Source organism: Balaenoptera musculus, chromosome 4 (genome assembly GCF_009873245.2).
Source record: "Balaenoptera musculus isolate JJ_BM4_2016_0621 chromosome 4, mBalMus1.pri.v3, whole genome shotgun sequence".
In the NCBI taxonomy this organism is placed as follows: Eukaryota; Metazoa; Chordata; class Mammalia; order Artiodactyla; family Balaenopteridae; genus Balaenoptera; species Balaenoptera musculus.
This window is the reverse complement of record NC_045788.1, coordinates 85099712-85119769: the sequence shown is the minus strand read 5'-3', so window position 1 is coordinate 85119769 and position 20058 is coordinate 85099712. Positions and strand designations below refer to the sequence as shown.

At 38.7% G+C, this 20058-nt stretch overlaps 1 protein-coding gene across 1 annotated transcript in view; it reads right to left on the bottom strand.

Moving 5' to 3' along the window:
* The window catches only part of CFAP44 (cilia and flagella associated protein 44), a 127382-nt gene extending 107947 nt beyond the window's left edge, over nucleotides 1-19435 (bottom strand). The window contains exons 1-5 of the mRNA XM_036849471.1: nucleotides 19391-19435; nucleotides 14961-15062; nucleotides 5871-6026; nucleotides 5214-5373; nucleotides 1207-1369 (exon numbers count right to left, since the gene is read on the bottom strand). Of these exons, the coding sequence (XP_036705366.1) occupies nucleotides 1207-1369; nucleotides 5214-5373; nucleotides 5871-6026; nucleotides 14961-15057 (576 nt within the window). The 5' untranslated portion in view covers nucleotides 15058-15062; nucleotides 19391-19435. The remainder of the gene's footprint in view (nucleotides 1-1206; nucleotides 1370-5213; nucleotides 5374-5870; nucleotides 6027-14960; nucleotides 15063-19390) is intronic.
* Nucleotides 19436-20058: the final 623 nt, after the last annotated feature.

Genomic DNA, 20058 nt, shown 5'->3' with positions numbered 1-20058 from the left:
TTCTCATAGCCTCACAAGAGCATTTCTCATCCACAAATGGATAACTGTTTCAGAAAAATTGAAGCGACGTGGGCAGTGGAGGAAGGTCGCTGTCGCTGGGCACCAGCAGCCCCAGCACACACGGAGACGAGCCCCACCGACACACAAGCACTCAGGGTCCAGGAGGGTGAGGTTTAGGGTTAGCATTCTTGTTCACACTACACCCCTAACTACTGACCTCAAACCAAATTATCGTGCCACAAAATAGAAAAACGGACATTTCAAAACTACCGTTGGCCATAAAGTGATAGAAAAACAAGCGGGCTAGATGTTGCTCGGTCCTCTGCAGATGGGGGGGACCTCAGGGCTCACGGTACTTTGAGATGGTCCCGACCGACTTCCTCCACAGAGCCTTCATGTCGGGCCCGGGAATATTTGCAACAGCTGGTGCCACCGTAGCATGTACTTGTGTATATATACCTAGCTTTTTGGTTTTGCCTCTTTTTTTTTTTTTTTTATTGGCCGTGCCACACGACTTGCAATTTCTTAATTCCCCGACCAGGGGTTGAACCCGCGGCCCCTGCAGTGGAAGCGCGGAGTTCTAACCACTGAACTACCAGGGAATTCCCAGAGAGGGGCCTTTTAAAATGAGAACAAGTTGATTTAGTATGCTTTTATGCTGAGGATGCTTAAGGAAGTAAAGGCTGAAGATACAAGAAAGAAAATGACTGATGGAGACAGACACCTGAGGAGGGATGAAGAGACAGACTCGAAATCACACACAGATCTTTTTGTCAACTGCTTGAAACTACTGAATGTACAATTTGTGCTTCATTTCCTAATGTTCAACTCTTTACTTACATTTTATCTGGCACTTAGCTTTAATTATTATGTGAATTATCATTTGTGTCATTCATCTCAGTATTTTTGCAGAATAGCAACATAGCATTTAATGTGAAAAACCTGCATGACTACGGGAAAGTCACTCAACCTCTATTAGCCCCAGTTTCCTTATCTGCAAAATGAGATGATAATATTATTAATATAATATTATAATATTGCATGGAGCTAATGTCAGTGAACGTAGTGGTTGTAATCACGAATTGAAAATGCCTTAGAATGAAGACTGCTGTGCATCTCATGTAATCCCACCTCACAGGCTGGCTGGTCCACAGAACAAACAAACACAGGGATGGATTTTTGTTTTCTAAGTTACTGAAGGCATACCCCAATGACACCAATTCCTCTGCCACTGCTACTTCGCAGGTAGGTCTGTTCCTTGGTTTTCAAATTCAGAAGGATCAGCTGGTTCCCAGCTATGTACAACACCATATCGCTGTCCAGAAGTTGTAGGTTGGCCCGCTTTCTGCAGTCATAACCAAAGGAATGTCTGAGGGAAAGTTGCAAAGGAAAACAAGTGAAACAACATAACCGTCCTAGAGAGGGGAAAAGTAACAAAATGAATATATTTTTTAAACCCATACCCTTAGTTAGATAAAGATCCAGGGTTGAAGTAGTTGAATTTTATGCTGAAACTCAGAGTTTTTTTACTGTATTACTAATGTAATCTTGTTTTTAAATTAGGTGAAAATTCTCATACTCAGATTCAGTCAATATTTTAGTTTTCCTAGGAAAACCCTAAAAGCACATTAATTTTGTTTGCAATAAAAAATAAACTTTCTATTTGGGTACTATAGAGAGCAAAGTAGTCCCCTAAATAATTTCATTTTCCTCTCTCCTGCTAAAACTGAATCACATTATAATGTGAGAGAAAGTCTGTCTTTGTCATCTTTGTACTCCCAAAGCCTGTCCAGTTTGTTGACTGAACATAGTAAAAGGATCATGTAGGCCTCTTCCTTGAGGCTGAAAGACAAGATGTTTAAAATTCTGACATGTTTGTGAAATTCTGACACACCAGTGACAATGTGACTACTGTAATAAATTCACATAAATATAATTGAAATTTAATCATATGAAAAATTATGAAAATTGACTAAATAATACCTAATATATAAGTATATAAAATAAATAGGCTAACATTTCCTTTCCAAGATCATTAGTATGTACGGGTGTGCAGATGAGTATATACGTGTGTGTGCGTTTATGCTATAGAGTAAAACTGTATTAATTCAAAATAGAGGTTTAAAAACTGAGCTATTAAACATTTTTTAAGTGTACTTTGTTATTACATTCAAGCTCAAATTAATATAACCCAAGATATAAGTGTAATAATTAAATGAGATCAACCTATTAAAAACTTATAGTTTGCCAAAGAAATATATTATGTAGTGTATCTTAAGTAGATATATTCTTATTTTCCAAGAATTCATTGCTGAACACAAAAGTTGAAGGATCACTGGAGCAATCCTTATTTCTTGAGCCCTTGTTTTTGTTTTGTTTTTTCAATCTGATTTTAGATGATTCCCCTTATTTGTAAGTAAATATTTTCAGAGAAAGAAATTATACAAAACTTTTAACAAGAACGATATGTAGAATGTAAAAAAGGAAGAGCAAATTTTAATTAATGCAATTTGAATTGTGAAGAATATATAAATTATAACTAACTACAAGTAACTATACCTATCTCATTGCCTCATAGTTAAATTGAAAAAGAGAGAGAGAACATTGCAGGGCATTTGTACAAGAAAAAGGAATTTTATAAATTTAGAAGACATTAATGCCTAAAATTGAATCTTATATAGAAATGCAAATGAATATGTGATCCAAGATCTAGATGAAGCTATTCTGCCCTCATGGAGAATACCTGGGGCCACCTCACAAATAAAGAGTAGAGTCTACAGCCCCTTATCTTTACAGAGCCTGGTATGGGGCAGGAAGTTTTGCTTACCCTCTTTTTCTCTCCCTAAACTACTGTTCTCACCTTTCCTTCTTCCTTCTCTCCTTTCCCTTTTCCCAGGTGCCAGTGTAATACTCTACAGGGCTAGAAGAATGTCTAACTATGAGGGTAGAAGTGGGCTACCATCCCTTGACTAACTTGGATGACAGTAGGGAATTGGAGACATGATCGTTTATCTAATATTATCATCTGTAATTTCAGGGGGAAAACTCCCTCTTACTTGCTGCTGTTTTGATTGAAGGCCCTTTCAAATGCAGAAATGGGTTAGATTGTAGCTTCCCAAACACTTTCCCTCTAAATCAATCACAACCTGCTTGAGGGCAGAGACTGCTTCTCATTCATCTGTTTCCTGGAATGCCTACCACAGAGTCTTGAGCCTATTCGGTTGAATGAATGAATGAATGAATGAATAACTAGAGTCTGATCTTTCCCTTTTAACCCCAGAGGACAAGGCAGTCCCTAAGCGGAGCTCTGAAAATGTTAAAAGGTGTTCTGACATACCTTCACCTCCCTTCTGTTTTATCCCATCCTCTCTTTTGGCACCTATTCTTAACTTCCTATCAGAGGCCCAGGGCCTTCACTGTTTGTCCATGGCCATCTGGGACCTCCACTTTAAAATGGTGTTTAAACACTGTCTTAAGTGCTGTTTAGTGTCTTCTATAAATTATGCTGTGGTTTAGGTGATATTTTATAAATTATACTTTCTTGATTGATTTAGAAGACACAAATGTTAAAACTGAAGTAGATAAAGAATTAAAAGGGTATATGGGGATACATGAGAGCAGACTTCTTACAGCTTCTCACAAGAAATAGAGATTATATTTGTTCATCTCTAGAGAGTAGGACTAAGTCTAATGCAGGACATTCCAGAAAGGTAGATTTTAATTCAAGGCCTGGAGGAGCGCTCTAATAACGTAAGCTATTCAAAAATGGGATAAGCTGCTTTGTAATTGCCCTGGTTTTGAAAGTGTTCAAGACAAGTCCATAGCTTATACAGCCACTCCTCCAGCATGAGTAGAAAGGATTCATGCACTGAGCCAAACGTCAAGATCCCTCTGACTCCCTTATTTACAGACTAGGCATGTCTCTCTAATACAGAGATCCTTGTATTCTGGAGCACCAAATCCCCAGTGTTGAGAGCCGGGAGAAGGCAGCACAATCAAAATTACCCGAGAAGCTTTTTCAGAGTATATATACCCAAGCCCCTCTCCACATGGAAATAATGCAGTAGGTCCAGGAAGCTATCAGAGCACGTGCATTTCAGGAAAAGCTTCTAGGTGACTAATAAACCACCTCATTTGAAAAAAATTGACTAGAAGGCCAACAGCATAACTTTCATCAGTAACCTGTCCAAAGGCCACAAAGGAAAAAAAAAAAAGACCCTCAAGAGAGAAAACTCCAGGTTACAAATTTCAGGGTGAATTAGTTTTAGTTACACCTGGGATCGAAATAAAGTTAGAAGATATAATAACAATAACATGTTCTATTTTTACATAAAAAGCAAAACTGAGTCAGGAAGTACATTGCCCTTCCCCTCTCAGCACCGCTTTTATAAGGGGCCAGTCAGTGTCTAGGCCATGCGGTCATAACCACTGCCCTTCTGAGGGCAGGCATGCTAAATTGCTAACTAAGGGCCTTAATGGAAATTGTCTCCTAACTAGCGCCTCACAAACCTAACATCATAAAGTGATGGCAAACCCTAAATCCCCTTGTTAATCATCCCACTTTTACTTTTCTTCACAGACTCTTATTCTTCTATTAAAATGGGTTATATTGTGCCCACTTCCTCAGGGTTGTCTTCTCTGTAACTCATCTGGTAAATAATGTGAAAGCACTAATGCCTGACAATGGCCACGTCAGCGTTTCAAGCAGGGAGATCAATGATCTTAACTTAACAGGCATTGAAAAGGGGGTGCCAGGCTGGTAGAGATAAACGGGGATAAGAGGCCTCCTGGTCTCCTTCACATCACATCTCCTGAAAGGACAGCCAGAAAAGCATTATATCTCTTTATGGCTATTTGGCATCTAACAAAAGCTAACAAAAGCTTAGTTTAAATTAAGATCAAGCATTTCTATCTTAAGCTTCTTAGAATTACCTAAGATAGGGGTTGGCAAACTTTTTTTGTAAAGGGCCAGGTAGTAAATATTTTAGGCTTTGTGGGCCAGATGATTTCTGTTGTAACTACTTAAATCTGCCCTTGTAGTGTGATGGCAGTCATAGACTTCATGTAAATGAATGAGCATTGCTGTGTTCCAATAAAACTTTATTTAGGGAAAAAGACCAGAGGCTAGATTCGGTCCATGGGCTGCAGTTTGCCAACCCCTGAGCTAAAAAGCTGAAATTCCAAGATTATACATATGTAACTGGAGTGGATACACAAGTGTAAGAAGATCCAGTGGTATGTTTGAATCCGGAGTCACAAAAGGCATCGAAGCAAGCTCCGTATAATCGTAGAAGAAGCTTTCTGATATTTTCTTCTTAACTTCCTCCTCTGCCTCTTCTGCATCTGGGACAGGAGTTTCCATGTACTGAGATTCTAAAAAATTAAAAATATTTTAACTAAGAAGAGTGTCTGGTCAATCCTAAAATCGTATTTCATGAAGACAGGAAGAATGTACGTAGCCCATAATACTCTAGCAGTAACTACTACTTCTGGCCCGAACATAGGATGCCACCCACAAGTGAGCATGGAAGAAGAGGCAAGACGCCTGTGTGCATTGGGGTGAACGCCTAGCCCTGGTCATGGTTTCAGCAGTCTCAAAGAACAGCGCACAGTCAGTTCTAAGGGAAAGTCAGTCTCACTAATGTGGGATAGATCACTCCTTAGACAATCCCACTCCCCAGAAAAACCCAGTATGAGAGTATGTGACACTCAGAATATACAACTCCAGAGCTGCTACACCACCCTATCAGGATATGTTTGATGCTCTTTCTTTTATCACCTCCACACTTCCTGCAACCATTTCTTTTATGGATTTACAACTGTTCAGTTAAAACAGTGACAAGTATTGATAGAAAACTAGTCATACTTACTTCCAATGTTTTCCACATAATCATCTTGAAATGAACTTGAACTTCCTTCCAAATGTTCCACATAGGATTCATTGTCCCCTAAATATGATTCTTCCCCTTCAGTAAATGTTTCGCCTGTGGTATCTTCAACAGATTTGTAATCCTCTTTCACAGCGGCTATTCAAAATAATTTGTTTTTATAATTTCTAAATTTGAATTAAACATTTTCAAATTCTAAATTTGAATTAAACATTAAATAATTTCTAAATTTGAATTAAACATTTCTTATTTCCAAAGTACCTAATACTTCCAATTCGTTTGTGCTCTAAACTGAATGAATTTTAAACTCAAAAATTGCTACAAAAATCATTTTATTTGGTCACTCTTATAGCTTTACAAAAAATTTTTAAAGCTTTTCCTGTGAGTAAATCTCCATTTTCACTTCATTTGCAGTCTATTTCCTACCACTGCACACTTACAAGAAAGTAAAGGATAAAGAAAAAAAGATTGGCTAGTATGTTGCCATCATTTTTTCAATTCAATTTCACTTGAACAACACGTTATTTATAAGGACATTTTATGTCAAAGATAAATAATGCATATTCAAGAATAAACTCCTCTGGGTATGAATATGTCTGAATGATATCCTAGGAATACATCAGCCTATTTGCTTCAGGACAAGCTAGAAGAGAAAAAGAATTGGAATGGGAGTAGAATAGACCTAGGTATAAGCCAACATTCAGATCAAGTCCAAACATGGTTATGGTTCACATATACCATGTCCAGCAGGTGAAAGGGCTGGATGAACTTTCAGAAAATAAGGCAGAAATGGTAAGTGTGTCAGAAACAGAGTAGAACCACCTAGTAGGTCTATCAGAGATGAGGCTAAAAGAAGAGGAACAAGGCCCGAGACTAACATGAATGAGGTGAGAAAGCTGGGCCAATCCAATTAGCAGGACAAGAGGACAGGGTTCTGTAGGATTCATGCATTTTGATGGAAAGAAAATAATTCTGGACATCTAAATGGGGCCCACTTCTTGAACTCCCCTAGGGGAGAGCCCTGGGTAAATACTCTACAGTAATACCATTTAACAGATATCTTAGCTCTTTCTTGTGACTGTTGCAATCAAACATTATATCCCCATCTCAAGATTAGGATATTATCTGCTGGCCTGCCTCTCTCTGGGAACAGAGTTCAAGCTGCCATTAGATGAGTTCAGGCTGCCAGCTAGGATGAGGGAATCACTGATAAAGGAATCAGGATTGAATACGAATGAAGGGGAGTAAATCATTTTTCTAAAAATGAATATTCTGAGCCTGGTTGAAGGGTTGTGCCACTGAAAGGAAAAGTGGAGTTTGGAAAAAAACTAACTTAACCGGAAGTAGACACATTAAATCAGATTGGTAAAGCAGCAGATCTTAGCAACTTGGTGACAACAAAGATTTCTATACTTTTTATAATCCCAAAATAGACAGGTGGAAGGATTATGGTTTGATGCACAAATCAGCATTTGTCTTTCTATTCTAGGAAATAATCTAAAATCAACATTGAAAATGAAAGCCAAAATTACAAACGCCATTTTGTGTAGAACTAGAAGCTGCTAAAACCTCAAATCAGAAATGGATGGCAGGGCTGGCTGGTGGAAGGGCTGGCAAAATTAGTGGATACTGAACAAGGATGGGTGCAGGAGGAAGTAAAGGGAGGTAACCAAGGCGAGGAGACACCATAGCCACAGATCTCAAAAAGAGCAAGCTGAAAGTTTGTTTTATGACCAAGGATTTTTAAAATTAATTAATTTATTTATTTATTTATTTTGGCTGCACCAGGTCTTAATGATGGCACTCAAGATCTTCATTGTGGTATGCTTAGTTGCAGCATGTTTAGTTGCAGCATGCGGGATCTTCGGTTGCGGCATGTGGGCTCTTAGTTGCAGCATGGAGACTCAGTTGTGGCACGCGGACTTCTTAGTTTTGGCGTGCATGTGAGATCTAGTTCCCCAACCAGGGATCAAACCCAGGCATTGGGAGCACAGAGTCTTACCCACTGGACCACCAAGGAAGTTCCTGACCCAGGATTTTATACGTGAGTTTCCTCAGCTTTTTCTTCCCTCTAGCCAATGGAAATAAGAAGCTGTGGTGCCTCTCCTCACCAGCTGCCACAGAGGCAGGCTGCCTCCTGCAAATACAGCTTGCCTCTCTGGTCCTTGTTTACCTCCACCTCCTTTGTGAGATTGCGAACACAATGAGGAAGTCTGCAAATGATGTGACTGTGCACATAGAACATCCATAAGAACTCCCTATAATTATTACAATTTTTAAAAGAGTTCTGCATGGTTACTACATACAAAAACAATATACAAAAATTAATAATTGGGACTTCCATTTTGGCCATGATGAAGTAACCACTATGGAGTACCAGACTGTTCTTCTACTACAATTTTGTAATTATTTAGTTCTCCCTTTAATTCTATTTTTCTTCATGTATCGTGATGTTCTGTTATTAGATGCATACATATTTATGATAGTTACGTCTTCCTAATGTATTGCTCCTTTTATCATCATGAAATTTACTTCTTTGTCACAGATAGTACTCTTTGTCTTGAAATCTACTTTATCTGATATTAATATAGTCACTCCAGCCTTCAAATGCTTACTGTATGCCTACTATATCCTTTTCCATCAATTTACTTTTAACCTATTTGTATCATAATACTTAAAGTGTGTCTCATACATCATATAGTGGGTTCTTGCTTTTATTATCCATTCTGATAATCTGTACCTTTTTACAAGACTTATTAGTCCATTCATATTTAATATAATTATTGGTATAGTTGGATTTTGATCTAACATTTAATTATTTATTTTCTGTTTGTGCGCTTCCCACTCTTCCATTTTCCCTCTATTTCTTCTTTCCTATTTTCTGTTAGATCATTTATTGTTATTCTTTTAGATTATTTATTCTTTAAAATTCCATTTTAATTTCTGTTAGCTTTTTAAGTACTTTTCTTTGTTTGCTTTTTAAATAATTGCTTCAGAGATTATAATATTTATCCTTTACTTCTCACAGTCTACTTAGGTAATATTATAGTAATACACATCTTTCATCAACTGATGGAACAACCAGTCAAAAACTCCATAAGATATGATGATCTGAAAAACACTATCAAACATCCCCACCTGATACTTAAAAAACACTATACCTACACATTCAAAGGCACATGGGCCATTTACCAAGATAGATCACTTGCTGGAACATAAGACAAGTTTTAATAGCTTTTAAAAGATTGAAATAATACAGAATATGCATATTCTCTGATTACAACAGTAGTAAATTAAAAATAAATTACAGAAGACATTTGGCAATTAAAAAACACACTTAAAAATAATGTATGGGCCAAGGAGAAATTAATAAAGAAATTATAAAACATTTCAAAGTAAATGATAATTAAAATATAACACCAAAATTTGTGGGATACAGCTAAGGCAATGCTTAGAGGGAAATTTATAACTTTTAGTACATATATAAGAAAACTCAAAAATCAATGACCTAACATTCCACCTCAAGAAACTAGAAAAAGGAAAGCAAAAAAACCCCCCAAAAACCCAAAACTCAGAGTAAGTAGAAGAAAGGAAATAAAAATAATAAAAATAAAATAATAAAACAATAATTAATAGAATAAGTGTAAATAATAAAAATGAAAGCAAGACTCAATGAAATAAAAAGCCAACAAAACAATAGAAAAATTAGCAAAGACAAAACCTTATTCTTTAAAAAGATCAACAAAATGGATGAACTCCTGGCTAGGCCAATCAAGAAGTAAAAGAGAGACAATACAAATCTTCAGTATCAGGAATTAAAATACATCCTACAGAGTTATGTCAAAAAATTTTACAATTTTGAAGAAATGTATAAATTCTATGAAAGATACAAAGTTACAAAACTTACTAAAGAAGAAAGAGACAACCCTCTATTTATTAAGGAAATTGAATTCACAGTTAAAATTTTTTCCACTAAGAAAATTACAGGCCCAGATACTTCACTGGTAAGTTCTAGCAAACATTTAAGGAAGAAATAATACTAATTCTACACAAAATATTTCTGAAAATAGAAGAGACCAAAATACTTCCCAGTTTATTATATGAAGTCAGCAATAATTTAGTCCTTTGATAAGAATCAGAAACCAATGTCTTGGTAACTAAAGTCCTTCACCCTTGTGAAAAATGCTGGATGGTCTGGCTGGTACATTTGGCCTAAATCTCTTAATAGGACTCTGTTATAGCAGAGTCCTATTGTTGGGTATGGGGAAGAGTCTACCTTAATCTCCGTACTTAGGTAGAAAACCAGGAAATTGATTCACTCTGTATGAGAATTCCAAGATGTTGCTTAGATATTTTAGAAAGACTGAGAACAAGGTAAGGGCTCCAGGAAAAAAAATTCAGCTATCAGGTATGTAGCTGAACCAGGACAGAGACCTCTTCTCACAGCACCAAGGTAGAAGGTTTCAGAGCGTCAGCAGAGTATTTCACGTTATGATTTGAGATCCTAAAACCCATGATTTATGAACTAATTTATGAGCTGAGGACAGGGCCAGGCCAGACTTGATAAGACCTGCCCTTAAGAAGGTCTGACATTAAAAAGGGAGATTCAGGCAGTGCTGGACAAAGGGCCATTATCATTAAATTCATCCATCCAGAGCGGGAGAGGAGTAGAGGGCGTTGGTCCCACCCACTCGGGCCCTGGAAGCCTGCTGGGCTCCCAGGTGGTGTCCCCTGCCCTCTGAGACCAGAGGCGGGAGGCACCCCTGGGCCTCTTCTGTTCTGTTGAGCCTAAGCCCCACCCCCCACACCTCCCAGGGCCTTTTCCAGCCCTGTGGGTCCTAAGTATAGGCCCTGCCCACTGCCCAAACCCTGCCCCTGCTTAGGCCCCGCCCCCCACAGCCAAGGCCTTTCCCACCTTTTTTTTTTTTCTCCTCCTCTTTCTTACTATTGTGGTTCTTTTTTACTTTCTGGTTGTTGGTTCATCTATATTTTTATTTTTATATTCTTTCTAACATATCTGTTAGTTTCCTAGTCTAATTTTATTTTTTACTTGTTATTGTTCTCCATTTTTTTTTTTTTTGGCTGCCCCACGCAACTTGTGGGATCTTGGTTCACAAGCCAGGGGTAGGGCTGAAGTTCCTGCAGTGGGAGCTCTGAATCTGAACCACTGGACTAACAGAGAACCTCAGACACCCCAGGGAATACTCATCAGAGTGAGGTCTCCCAGAGATCCTCATCTCGGCACCAAGACCCAGCTCTAAGCAACAACCTACAAGCTCCAGTGTTGGAAGCCTAAGGCCAAACAACCAGTAAGGCAGGAACACAATCCCACTCATAAAAAAAAAAAAAGAGACGGCAAAAAAAATGTCACAGGGGAAGGAGCAAGGTAAAATCCTATAAGACCAAATAAATGAAGAGGAAAAAGGCAATCTACCTGAGAAAGAATTCAGAGTAATGATAGTAAAGGTGATCCAGAATCTCAGAAATAGAATGGAGGCATGGATTGAGAAAACACAAGAAATGTTTAACAAAGCTCTAGAAGAACTAAAGAACAAACAAACAGAGATGAACAACACAATAACTGAAATGAAAAATACATATGAAGGAATCAACAGCAGAATAACCAAGGCAGAAGAACGAAAAAGTGAGCTGGAAGATAGAATGGTGGAGTTAACTGCCGAGGAACAGAATAAAGAAAAAAGAATGAAAAGAATTGAGGACAGTCTAAGAGACCTCTGGGACAACATCGAACACACCAACATTCGAATTATAGGGGTCCCAGAAGAAGAGAAAAAGAAAGGGTCTGAGAAAATATTTGAAGAGATTATAGTGGAAAACTTCCCTAACATGGGAAAGGAAATAGTCACCCAAGTTCAGGAAGCACAGAGAGTCCCATACAGGGTAAACCCTAGGAGAAACACACGAAGACACACATTAATCAAACTAACAAAAATTAAATTCAGAGAAAAAATATTAAAAGCAGCAAGGGAAAAACAAAAAATAACATACAAAGGAATACCCACAAGGTTATCAGCTGATTTTTCAGCAGAAACTCTGCAGGCCAGAAGGGAGAGGCAGGATATACTTAAAGTGATGAAAGAGAAAAACCTACAACCAAGATTACTCTACCCAGCAAGGATCTCATTCAGATTCGATAGAGAAATCAAAAGCTTTTCAGAAAAGCAAAAGTTAAGAGAATTCAGCACCACCAAACCAGCTTTACAGCGAATGCTAAAGAAACTTCTCTAGGTGGGAAACACAAGAGAAGAAAAAGACACACAAAAACAAACCCAAAACAATTAAGAAAATGGTAATAGGAACATACATATCGATAATAACCTTGAATGTAAATGGATTAAATGTCCCAACCAAAAGACACAGACTGGCTGAATGGATACAAAAACAAGATCCATATATATGCTGTCTACAAGAGACCCACTTCAGACCTAGGGACACATACAGACTGAAAGTGAAGGAATGGAAAAAGATATTCCATGCAAATCAAAAGAAAGCTGGAGTAGCAATACTCGTATCAGATAAAACAGACTTTAAAATAAAGACTAACAGAGACCTTATCTCTGTTACAAGAGGTAAGGAAGGACACTACATAATGATCAAGTGATCAATCCAAGAAGAAGATATAACAATTATAAATGTTTATGCATCCAACATAGGAGCACCTCAATACATAAGGCAAATGCTAATAACCATGAAAAGGGAAATCGACAGTAACATAATAATAGTAGGGGACTTTAACACCCCACTTACACCAATGGACAGATCATCCAAACAGAAAATAAATAAGGAAACACAAGCTTTAAATGACACAATAGACCAGATAGATTTAACTGATATTTATAGAACATTCCACCCGAAAGTGGCAGAATACACTTTCTTCTTAAGTGCACATGGAACATTCTCCAGGATAGATCACATCTTAGGTCACAAATCAAGCCTTGGAAAATTTAAGAAAATTGAAATCATATGAAGCATCTTTTCTTACTACAACGCTATGAAACTGGAAATCAGTTACAGGAAAAAAACTGAAAAAAAACACAAATACATGGAGGCTAAACAGTGCACTACTAAACAAGCAAGAGGTCACTGAAGAAATCAAAGAAGAAATAAAAAAATACATAAAAACAAATAACAAAAACACGACGACCCAAAACCTACGGGGCGTAGCAAAAGCAGTTCTAAGAGGGAAGTTTATAGCAATTCAATCTCACCTCAGGAAACAAGAAAAATCTCAAATAAACAATCTAACCCTACACCTAAAGCAACTAGAGAAAGAAGAACAAAGAAAACCCAAAGTCAGTAGAAGGAGAGAAGTCATAAAAATCAGAGCAGAAATAAATGAAATAGAAATGAAGAAAACAATAGCAAAGATCAATAAAACTAAAAGCTGGTTCTTTGAGAAGATAAACAAAATTGATATACCCTTAGCCAGACTCATCAGGAAAAAAAGGGAGAGGACACAAATCAATAAAGTTAGAAATGAAAAGGAGAAATCACAACTGACACCGCAGAAATACAAAGGATTATAAGAGACTACTGCAAACAACTATATGCCAATAAAATGAACAACCATGAAAAAATGGACAACTTCTTGGAAAGGTACAATTTTCCAAGACTGAACCAGGAAGAATTAGAAAATATAAACAGACCTATCACAAGGAATGAAATTGAAAAATCTTCCAACAAACAAAAGTTCAGGACCAGATGGCTTTACAGGTGAATTCTATCAAACATTTAGAGAAGAAGAGAATGAACTTGAAGACATGGGGAGGGGGAGGGGGAAGCTGGGGCAAAGTGAGAGTAGCAGTGACATATATACACTACCAAATGTAAAATAGTTAGCTAGTGGGAAGTAGCCGCATAGCACAGGGAGATCAACTCGGTGCTTTGCGACGACCTAGAGGGGTGGGATAGGGAGGGTGGGAGGGAGACACAAGAGGCAGGGAATATGGGGATATATGTATGCATATGGCTGATTCACTTTGTTGTACAACAGAAACCAACACAGTATTGTGAAGCAATTATACTCCAATAAAGATCTATAAAAAAAAATGTGAAAAAAAAAAGAAAAAAAGAAATCATCCAGGAAAATACTGCAAAGGACTAGAAACTAAAAAGTAGACAATCCTGTGTCAGAAACATAGGGAGTGGAGAAAAGTGGAAATGGAAAAACAAAAGAGAAGCGAACTAAAGTTTTTGAGGAGAGTGATATACTCATATTTTTTGGAAAGATAACTCTAATGGTGGTATGGACAGGAAGACTCAAGCAGAAATCCTTGCTGTAAGAGTCCAAGCAAGAGGAGATAGACCTCTAAAATAAAATACGATACGGAGAAATCATGGATTTACCAGACATACCTCAGATAAACTGAAAGAATTTAATGTACATTTTGTAAATGAAATGATTTCCCCAGGACCTGCTCTCCTCTAGGTGAATAGTAAAAATTAGATTCTGAAACTATATTTAGGATTAGAACTAAAAATGTCAATGTTCCACTAAGCCACCTAACACCATGATGTCCAGTCAGAAAGAGCCAGTCATCTTTTAAAAATCCTATTACAAAATTCTTCACTTTCCCTTCTATCTGCAATCTATGATATCCTTCCACATATGTTATCCAATTTAACCCTCAAACAGCTCACAATGATCATTTTATGAGTGAGAAAATTGAGGCTCAGAAAGGTGAAATAATTTATCCAAGATCAAGCATCTCTAAGTGGTAGACCCAGGACTCAAAACTTAAGGCCAGCTCTCTTTCCACTACACTGTATTAGAGAAGCCCATTAAAGACCTTGTAGACCCTACAGGAAGGAGCCAGACCAGATGTGAAGATGGGTCATTATCAACATAGAGATGATAGTAACTTCTGTGTTCCAGGACTAGAGATAAAATGATTAAAACACAGACTCTGCTCTTAAAGAACTTAGAGTTTAGTAAGGGAATTAAACAAGTCAAACTTTCTGTCGTATAAACTTAGATATGCACTCTTTAAAAATTATTTTACCTAAATTTGATAATCAAGACCCTAAGTGTATATTATAATCTTTACTCACATTTTGATGCAGATCTAGAAGAATGAGACTGCCTTCCATCACTCTTTGATCTCTCTGATTTCCCCTCATCAGTATCCTGATCATCTGGTTCCTTCATTTTCTCTGTAAGCACAAAATTGAGACAGAGAAAGGGATAGAGCTGTAAAATAGAAATCATTAACAGATTTTTTTCCCCCTAAACAAATTCCATGAGCACCAAACACCATGTGTGTTGACAATCTGTATGTTTGCAAGGTATCAGAAATGACTTCACCAGCTGGAGGGCACAGCCATCATCAGAGACCTCTGTAGAATGGCAAAATATAGTCAGATATTCCCTTCCTCCAGGCAAACTTGTCATCGTGGTGCCCTCTTGTTTTCCAGAAGTCCACAGTGAAACACCACCCAAGCCTATCTTTTCTCTAAATGCTCCACATTAAAATTAACCCTTTGCCATCCTTCCTTTGGTTCATCCCCTCCTCTTCCTCCTCCCATCATCAAAGTCCCCTGGTGTTACTAATCAATTTCAATTTTAAAATATTTGTTGGGGATAACTTCTATGTATCAAATTTTATGTTAGGCACTAAATTGCAGTACTGAACTGGAAAGATATGATCCTTAACTTAGTGGAGCTTTTTTCGAAATATAGGTATTAAACAAGTAATTAAAATATAATGAGTGCTACAAAAAAATAGGGTGCTGTGGGCACATACAGCAAGAAGATTAAACCATGTCTGGGGTTAAGGAAGAGGCATTTGAGACACAGGTAATGAGTAGACGTTGGCCAGGCATAAAATGGGAAAGAGATTATTGGCAGAGGGAGCTTCTAAGAGAGGCTTGTGTCTGTGAAGGCCTGAGAGCAGTCTATTGGCTAGAGCAGGAGAGTGAAACGGACATTGACGAGGAAGCGGGTAGCAAATCATCAAATTGTCTCTAAGCTTTGCTACGGAGTTTAGAACTTATTTCTATGGTAATTGAAAGCCATTGAAGGTTTTTAAGGAGGGGAGTGACACGACAGGTTTTCTCTGTCCTCTTCCTCTATGGCAGCTCTTGTAGATGAGAACATCTACTATGTCTTCCTTCTAAGTCTTCATTTCTCCACACTAAACATCCCGTGTTTCCTCAACATTCTTCTGTGGCACAGCTGGCAGGCAGAGTAGAGTAGTAGTACTATTTGGATGAGATCTGTGGTTAGATTCAGGTTTGAATCCCAGTTTTGCCACATAACTAGATAATTACTTTACATCAATTCCTCAACTGTAAAATGGGAGTGAAGAAAAAACTATGTATAAGGCTGCTATGAGAATTAACTGAACTAGTGCATTATTATACCTTCCTGGTCTCTCAAGAAAGACTACTATGCCCAGAGCAGCCAGGATCTACTCTACACGATCAGTGCATGAGTGCAGGATGGTAACTACCCACCTTCATCTGGACATTAGGGTTTGTACCATCTGTTTTCTTGCACTGGCATCATAATGATACCCTCTCTTGATTTTTGTGTTCGTTTTTATTTTTTTAGAATTAAGGGATTGAGAAGTTGTATTGTAACCTGATGAGGCTTTGATGTCAGAGAGCCTTGTTTGGCCAAGAAAAAAGGTTAACTTGGCCAAGGGCCAAGCCCCTAGCATCCCTTAACCTGTCAGTCCTTTTATATGTACAGTGGGGATGTTAAGGTTGTCTGGCAGAGTTATTGTAAGTATTAAATGAGATCTTTTATACCCACAGTTCTCAACTCTGGCTGTACTTTAGAATCACTTGGAAAACTTTTTACAATGTACCATTCTCAGGGTCTCACTCCCTATATAATTCTTTGGTGGAGCCAAAGAATAGGAACCAGAGTTAAGGACCATGGGTTTATATCAAACTCTTCGTAGGTACTGGAAAATGGTAGTTTTACTATAATTACTACACATTCTCTTTAATATAGCTAGGGCTCAATAAATATGATCACAGAATCTTGAGAGTTGAAAGAGGGTTAATCTGGTCCAATCCTGCCACCCAATATAAGTCACACATCTACAACTCAAGCCCAGGCTAAGAGTATTGGCTAGAATCACACTGACTGGCCTCAAAGCCTGGCTCTTCCTCTTACTATTATAGCTGTGAGGTATTAAACAAGTATTTAACCTCTCTGTGCCTTCTCATCTGTAAAGTGCAGTACCTACTTCACAAGGTGGTTCTGAGATCTCAATGAGTTAATACAGTAAAGCTTTCAAAGAACAGTGCCTTGCACTCAGTAGGTAAAATAGTTGAAGGGATGAATGTTTTAATTCCTGAGTAAAGGAACAAATGAAGGAACACACCAAGAGACAATCAGCTTTAATTTAAACATTTCAGGTAAGAGGATGAGCACATTCTGCTAATGTTCTCAGCTCTAGTTCTTAGGAAGTTCATTTTATATTATATGAAATCCTCCTCCCTGCAACTTGGATCTATTTGGCCCTATTCTTCTGGGGACACACAGAACAAGTTTTCCTGTTTACTATAGCCATTCAAATAATTGTAGCTAGTTAACTTTCCTTCCCAGATCCTCTCTTTTCCCCAATAAAGCATCCCAATTCTTTCAACTAGTTCTCACTAACATGTTTTCAACTCTTTTCAGCATCTGGATAGCTCAAAAAATTAATTCCCAATGCATCATATATCCCTCCCAATTTTGTATGTCCTTTGAAGGATCTGGACACTTTCCAGAAGATATGAACCATCACTTTACCCGTTGGGGACATTATATTCTTTCAAGGCAGCCTAATATTATATTATCTTGCCAGGGTTGGGGGGGTGGGCAGGCTTATCATATACTGACTCATAATAATCCATTTGTAACCAGCTAGAATGACTAAACCTTATTTCTGTATACCTAACCATGTCCTATCTTATACAACTGAACTAGCTAGGTTTGGGAGTCTATTTGCAGAACTACCTTAAATCTATTTTCATTAGACTCAGGCTTACTGGTCCAGCCTACGGTTAATTCTGTTAACCAACTCATTAGGTAGACTGTGAAGTTTTGAGTCAACCCTGAGGAAGTGTAAAGAAAAAAGAAAATTATAGTACACAGTGTTGCAGAGTGTGTGTTGCTAGAAGGAGGTTGGCTGGAAGCCGGACAGAGGGCTCCCCACGATGACATTACTCAAGATTCATTCCTTAGATTCCAGGGTCGGTCCCCACTCTCACAAACTCAAACACTCTATCTCAGCAGTGTGCCAGAGCTGGTCACGTTGAGATTCATAGAGATTCCTGTATAAAAACAGACACTCAGGTTTTACTTTACAGTGTGAAATACAACTGTGGAGAGAATAACAGCTCGTGGTTGTTTTTTTTTACCATGTGTCGAGCACTGTTCTGAGGATTCTACACATATTGTTTTATATATTTCTCAAAACTCTATGAGTTAGGTGCATTTTACAGATGAGATAGCAGAGCAGTTACTATTTGAATCCTTCCCTCTCACCCAACTCATGCAGTTGACTTCCAAGTCCTGTTGCCCAGTGTCCAGTTATTAAGCCTTTTGAATTCATCCTCTCCCTTCTAGTCCCACTGTCACCATTCTAGTTCTGGTCCTCATATTGTCTCACCTCTACCATTACCACAGCCTCATTCTCTCCCTTCTCTGGTCCATTTGTACACTGCCTCTTATATTCCTAAAACACAGCTTTTAATGTGCCACTCTTCTTGTTTAAAACCTTTAATGGCTCCTCATTGCCACAGAACAAGAACTCAGATTCCTTGGTGTGGCGCAAAGGTCCTTCATCTTAGGGTCTGTAATTCATCTCTTGTCACCTTCCCCTTTCCTGGATCCTCCTCAGCCCCTCCTACTTCTCAAAAGTTTTAGTCAGTAGCCACCTTGGACAACTCACAATTGGCCGGGCATGCTGAGTACTTGTATGCTACTATATCTACTTATGTGCAACAAGGATTTATTGTGCACCTACTGTGCCTTGCATGTGTTACACACTTACTGGACCTGCATTATCCTATTTAATTGTAACAGGAACCCCATGAAGTAAGCACTACCACCTTCCCTACCTAGATGAGGAATCTAAAGTGCAGAAGGTCAACTTGCCAAGTGTCACACTTAACAGGTCTGGGTGGCTTGTTGACCCCAGAACCCAGGCACTTTCCCACCGACTCCCTGTTCCTGGCTCAGCCCGGTCCAACTCGGACTCCTGCTGTCGTCTGTCTTCCTCCCCAGCTGGATCATGAGCTCCTTGCAAGCAGGAACAGCGTCCACGTTGTATCTACAGTGTGTAGCCCCATGCCTGCGAATGCTGTCGCTTCAAATGTTTGTCGAACTGATCCATAGAAAGGAGAAGGAATGTCTCAGCAAAGCCCGGAGAACCCTAGTTCAGCCTAAGAGAAGTCCAAATACGGTCGACTGATACCTAACTCGCCAACAGATTTGAGGGGGAGGTTGTGGGAACTGCCAGGCTGCTGGGGTCAAAACTTACCTTAGGCACCGACCTCCGCCGCGCGTTCCCAGTCACGGCGTCTGCGCCAGGTCTCCGTTTACTGCGGTTACCACGGCAACGCCATCCCGCCTCCCGGGTGGGCGGAGACGGACGGGCCGAGAGGCGCATGCGCCGCCCTAAGGCCGCTTTCTGGGAAATGCCAGGGCGGTTGCAGGGGTACCCGTGATCTCGCTTGCCCTCTGGCCCGGCTATTTCGTGGCCCATGACTCAGGATCAAAGCCAAACAGAAACCCCGGCATTCTACCAGCTTATTATCCCCGTTTAATTTTTATGTCTAGTTTATATTATTATTATCCTAAGGATGGTATATTGATGACTTTCGAAGATATGCTCAATAATACAAAATGGCTCAAAGGTGCCCTGATCACACGCCGTCATCAGCAAAGATACGTCGCGGGGCGATTTTTGTTTTATTTATTTATTTTACGCTATGTCATCTCTGTTGACTTTAAGTATTTTATGTTGTGGGCTCCTTGGTCACAGGACTCTAGGTGCACAAAATATAGGCCTAGCTTGACAGATTTTTTCAGTTTAGCAGTTTGCTCTCCAAATGCTCTGTAGCACAGCCAGCAATCATTATTAATTATTTTTAAGTACCTAACTAATGTTACTGGTTACAAAACATTGTTTTTAAATGGCTACAGCCT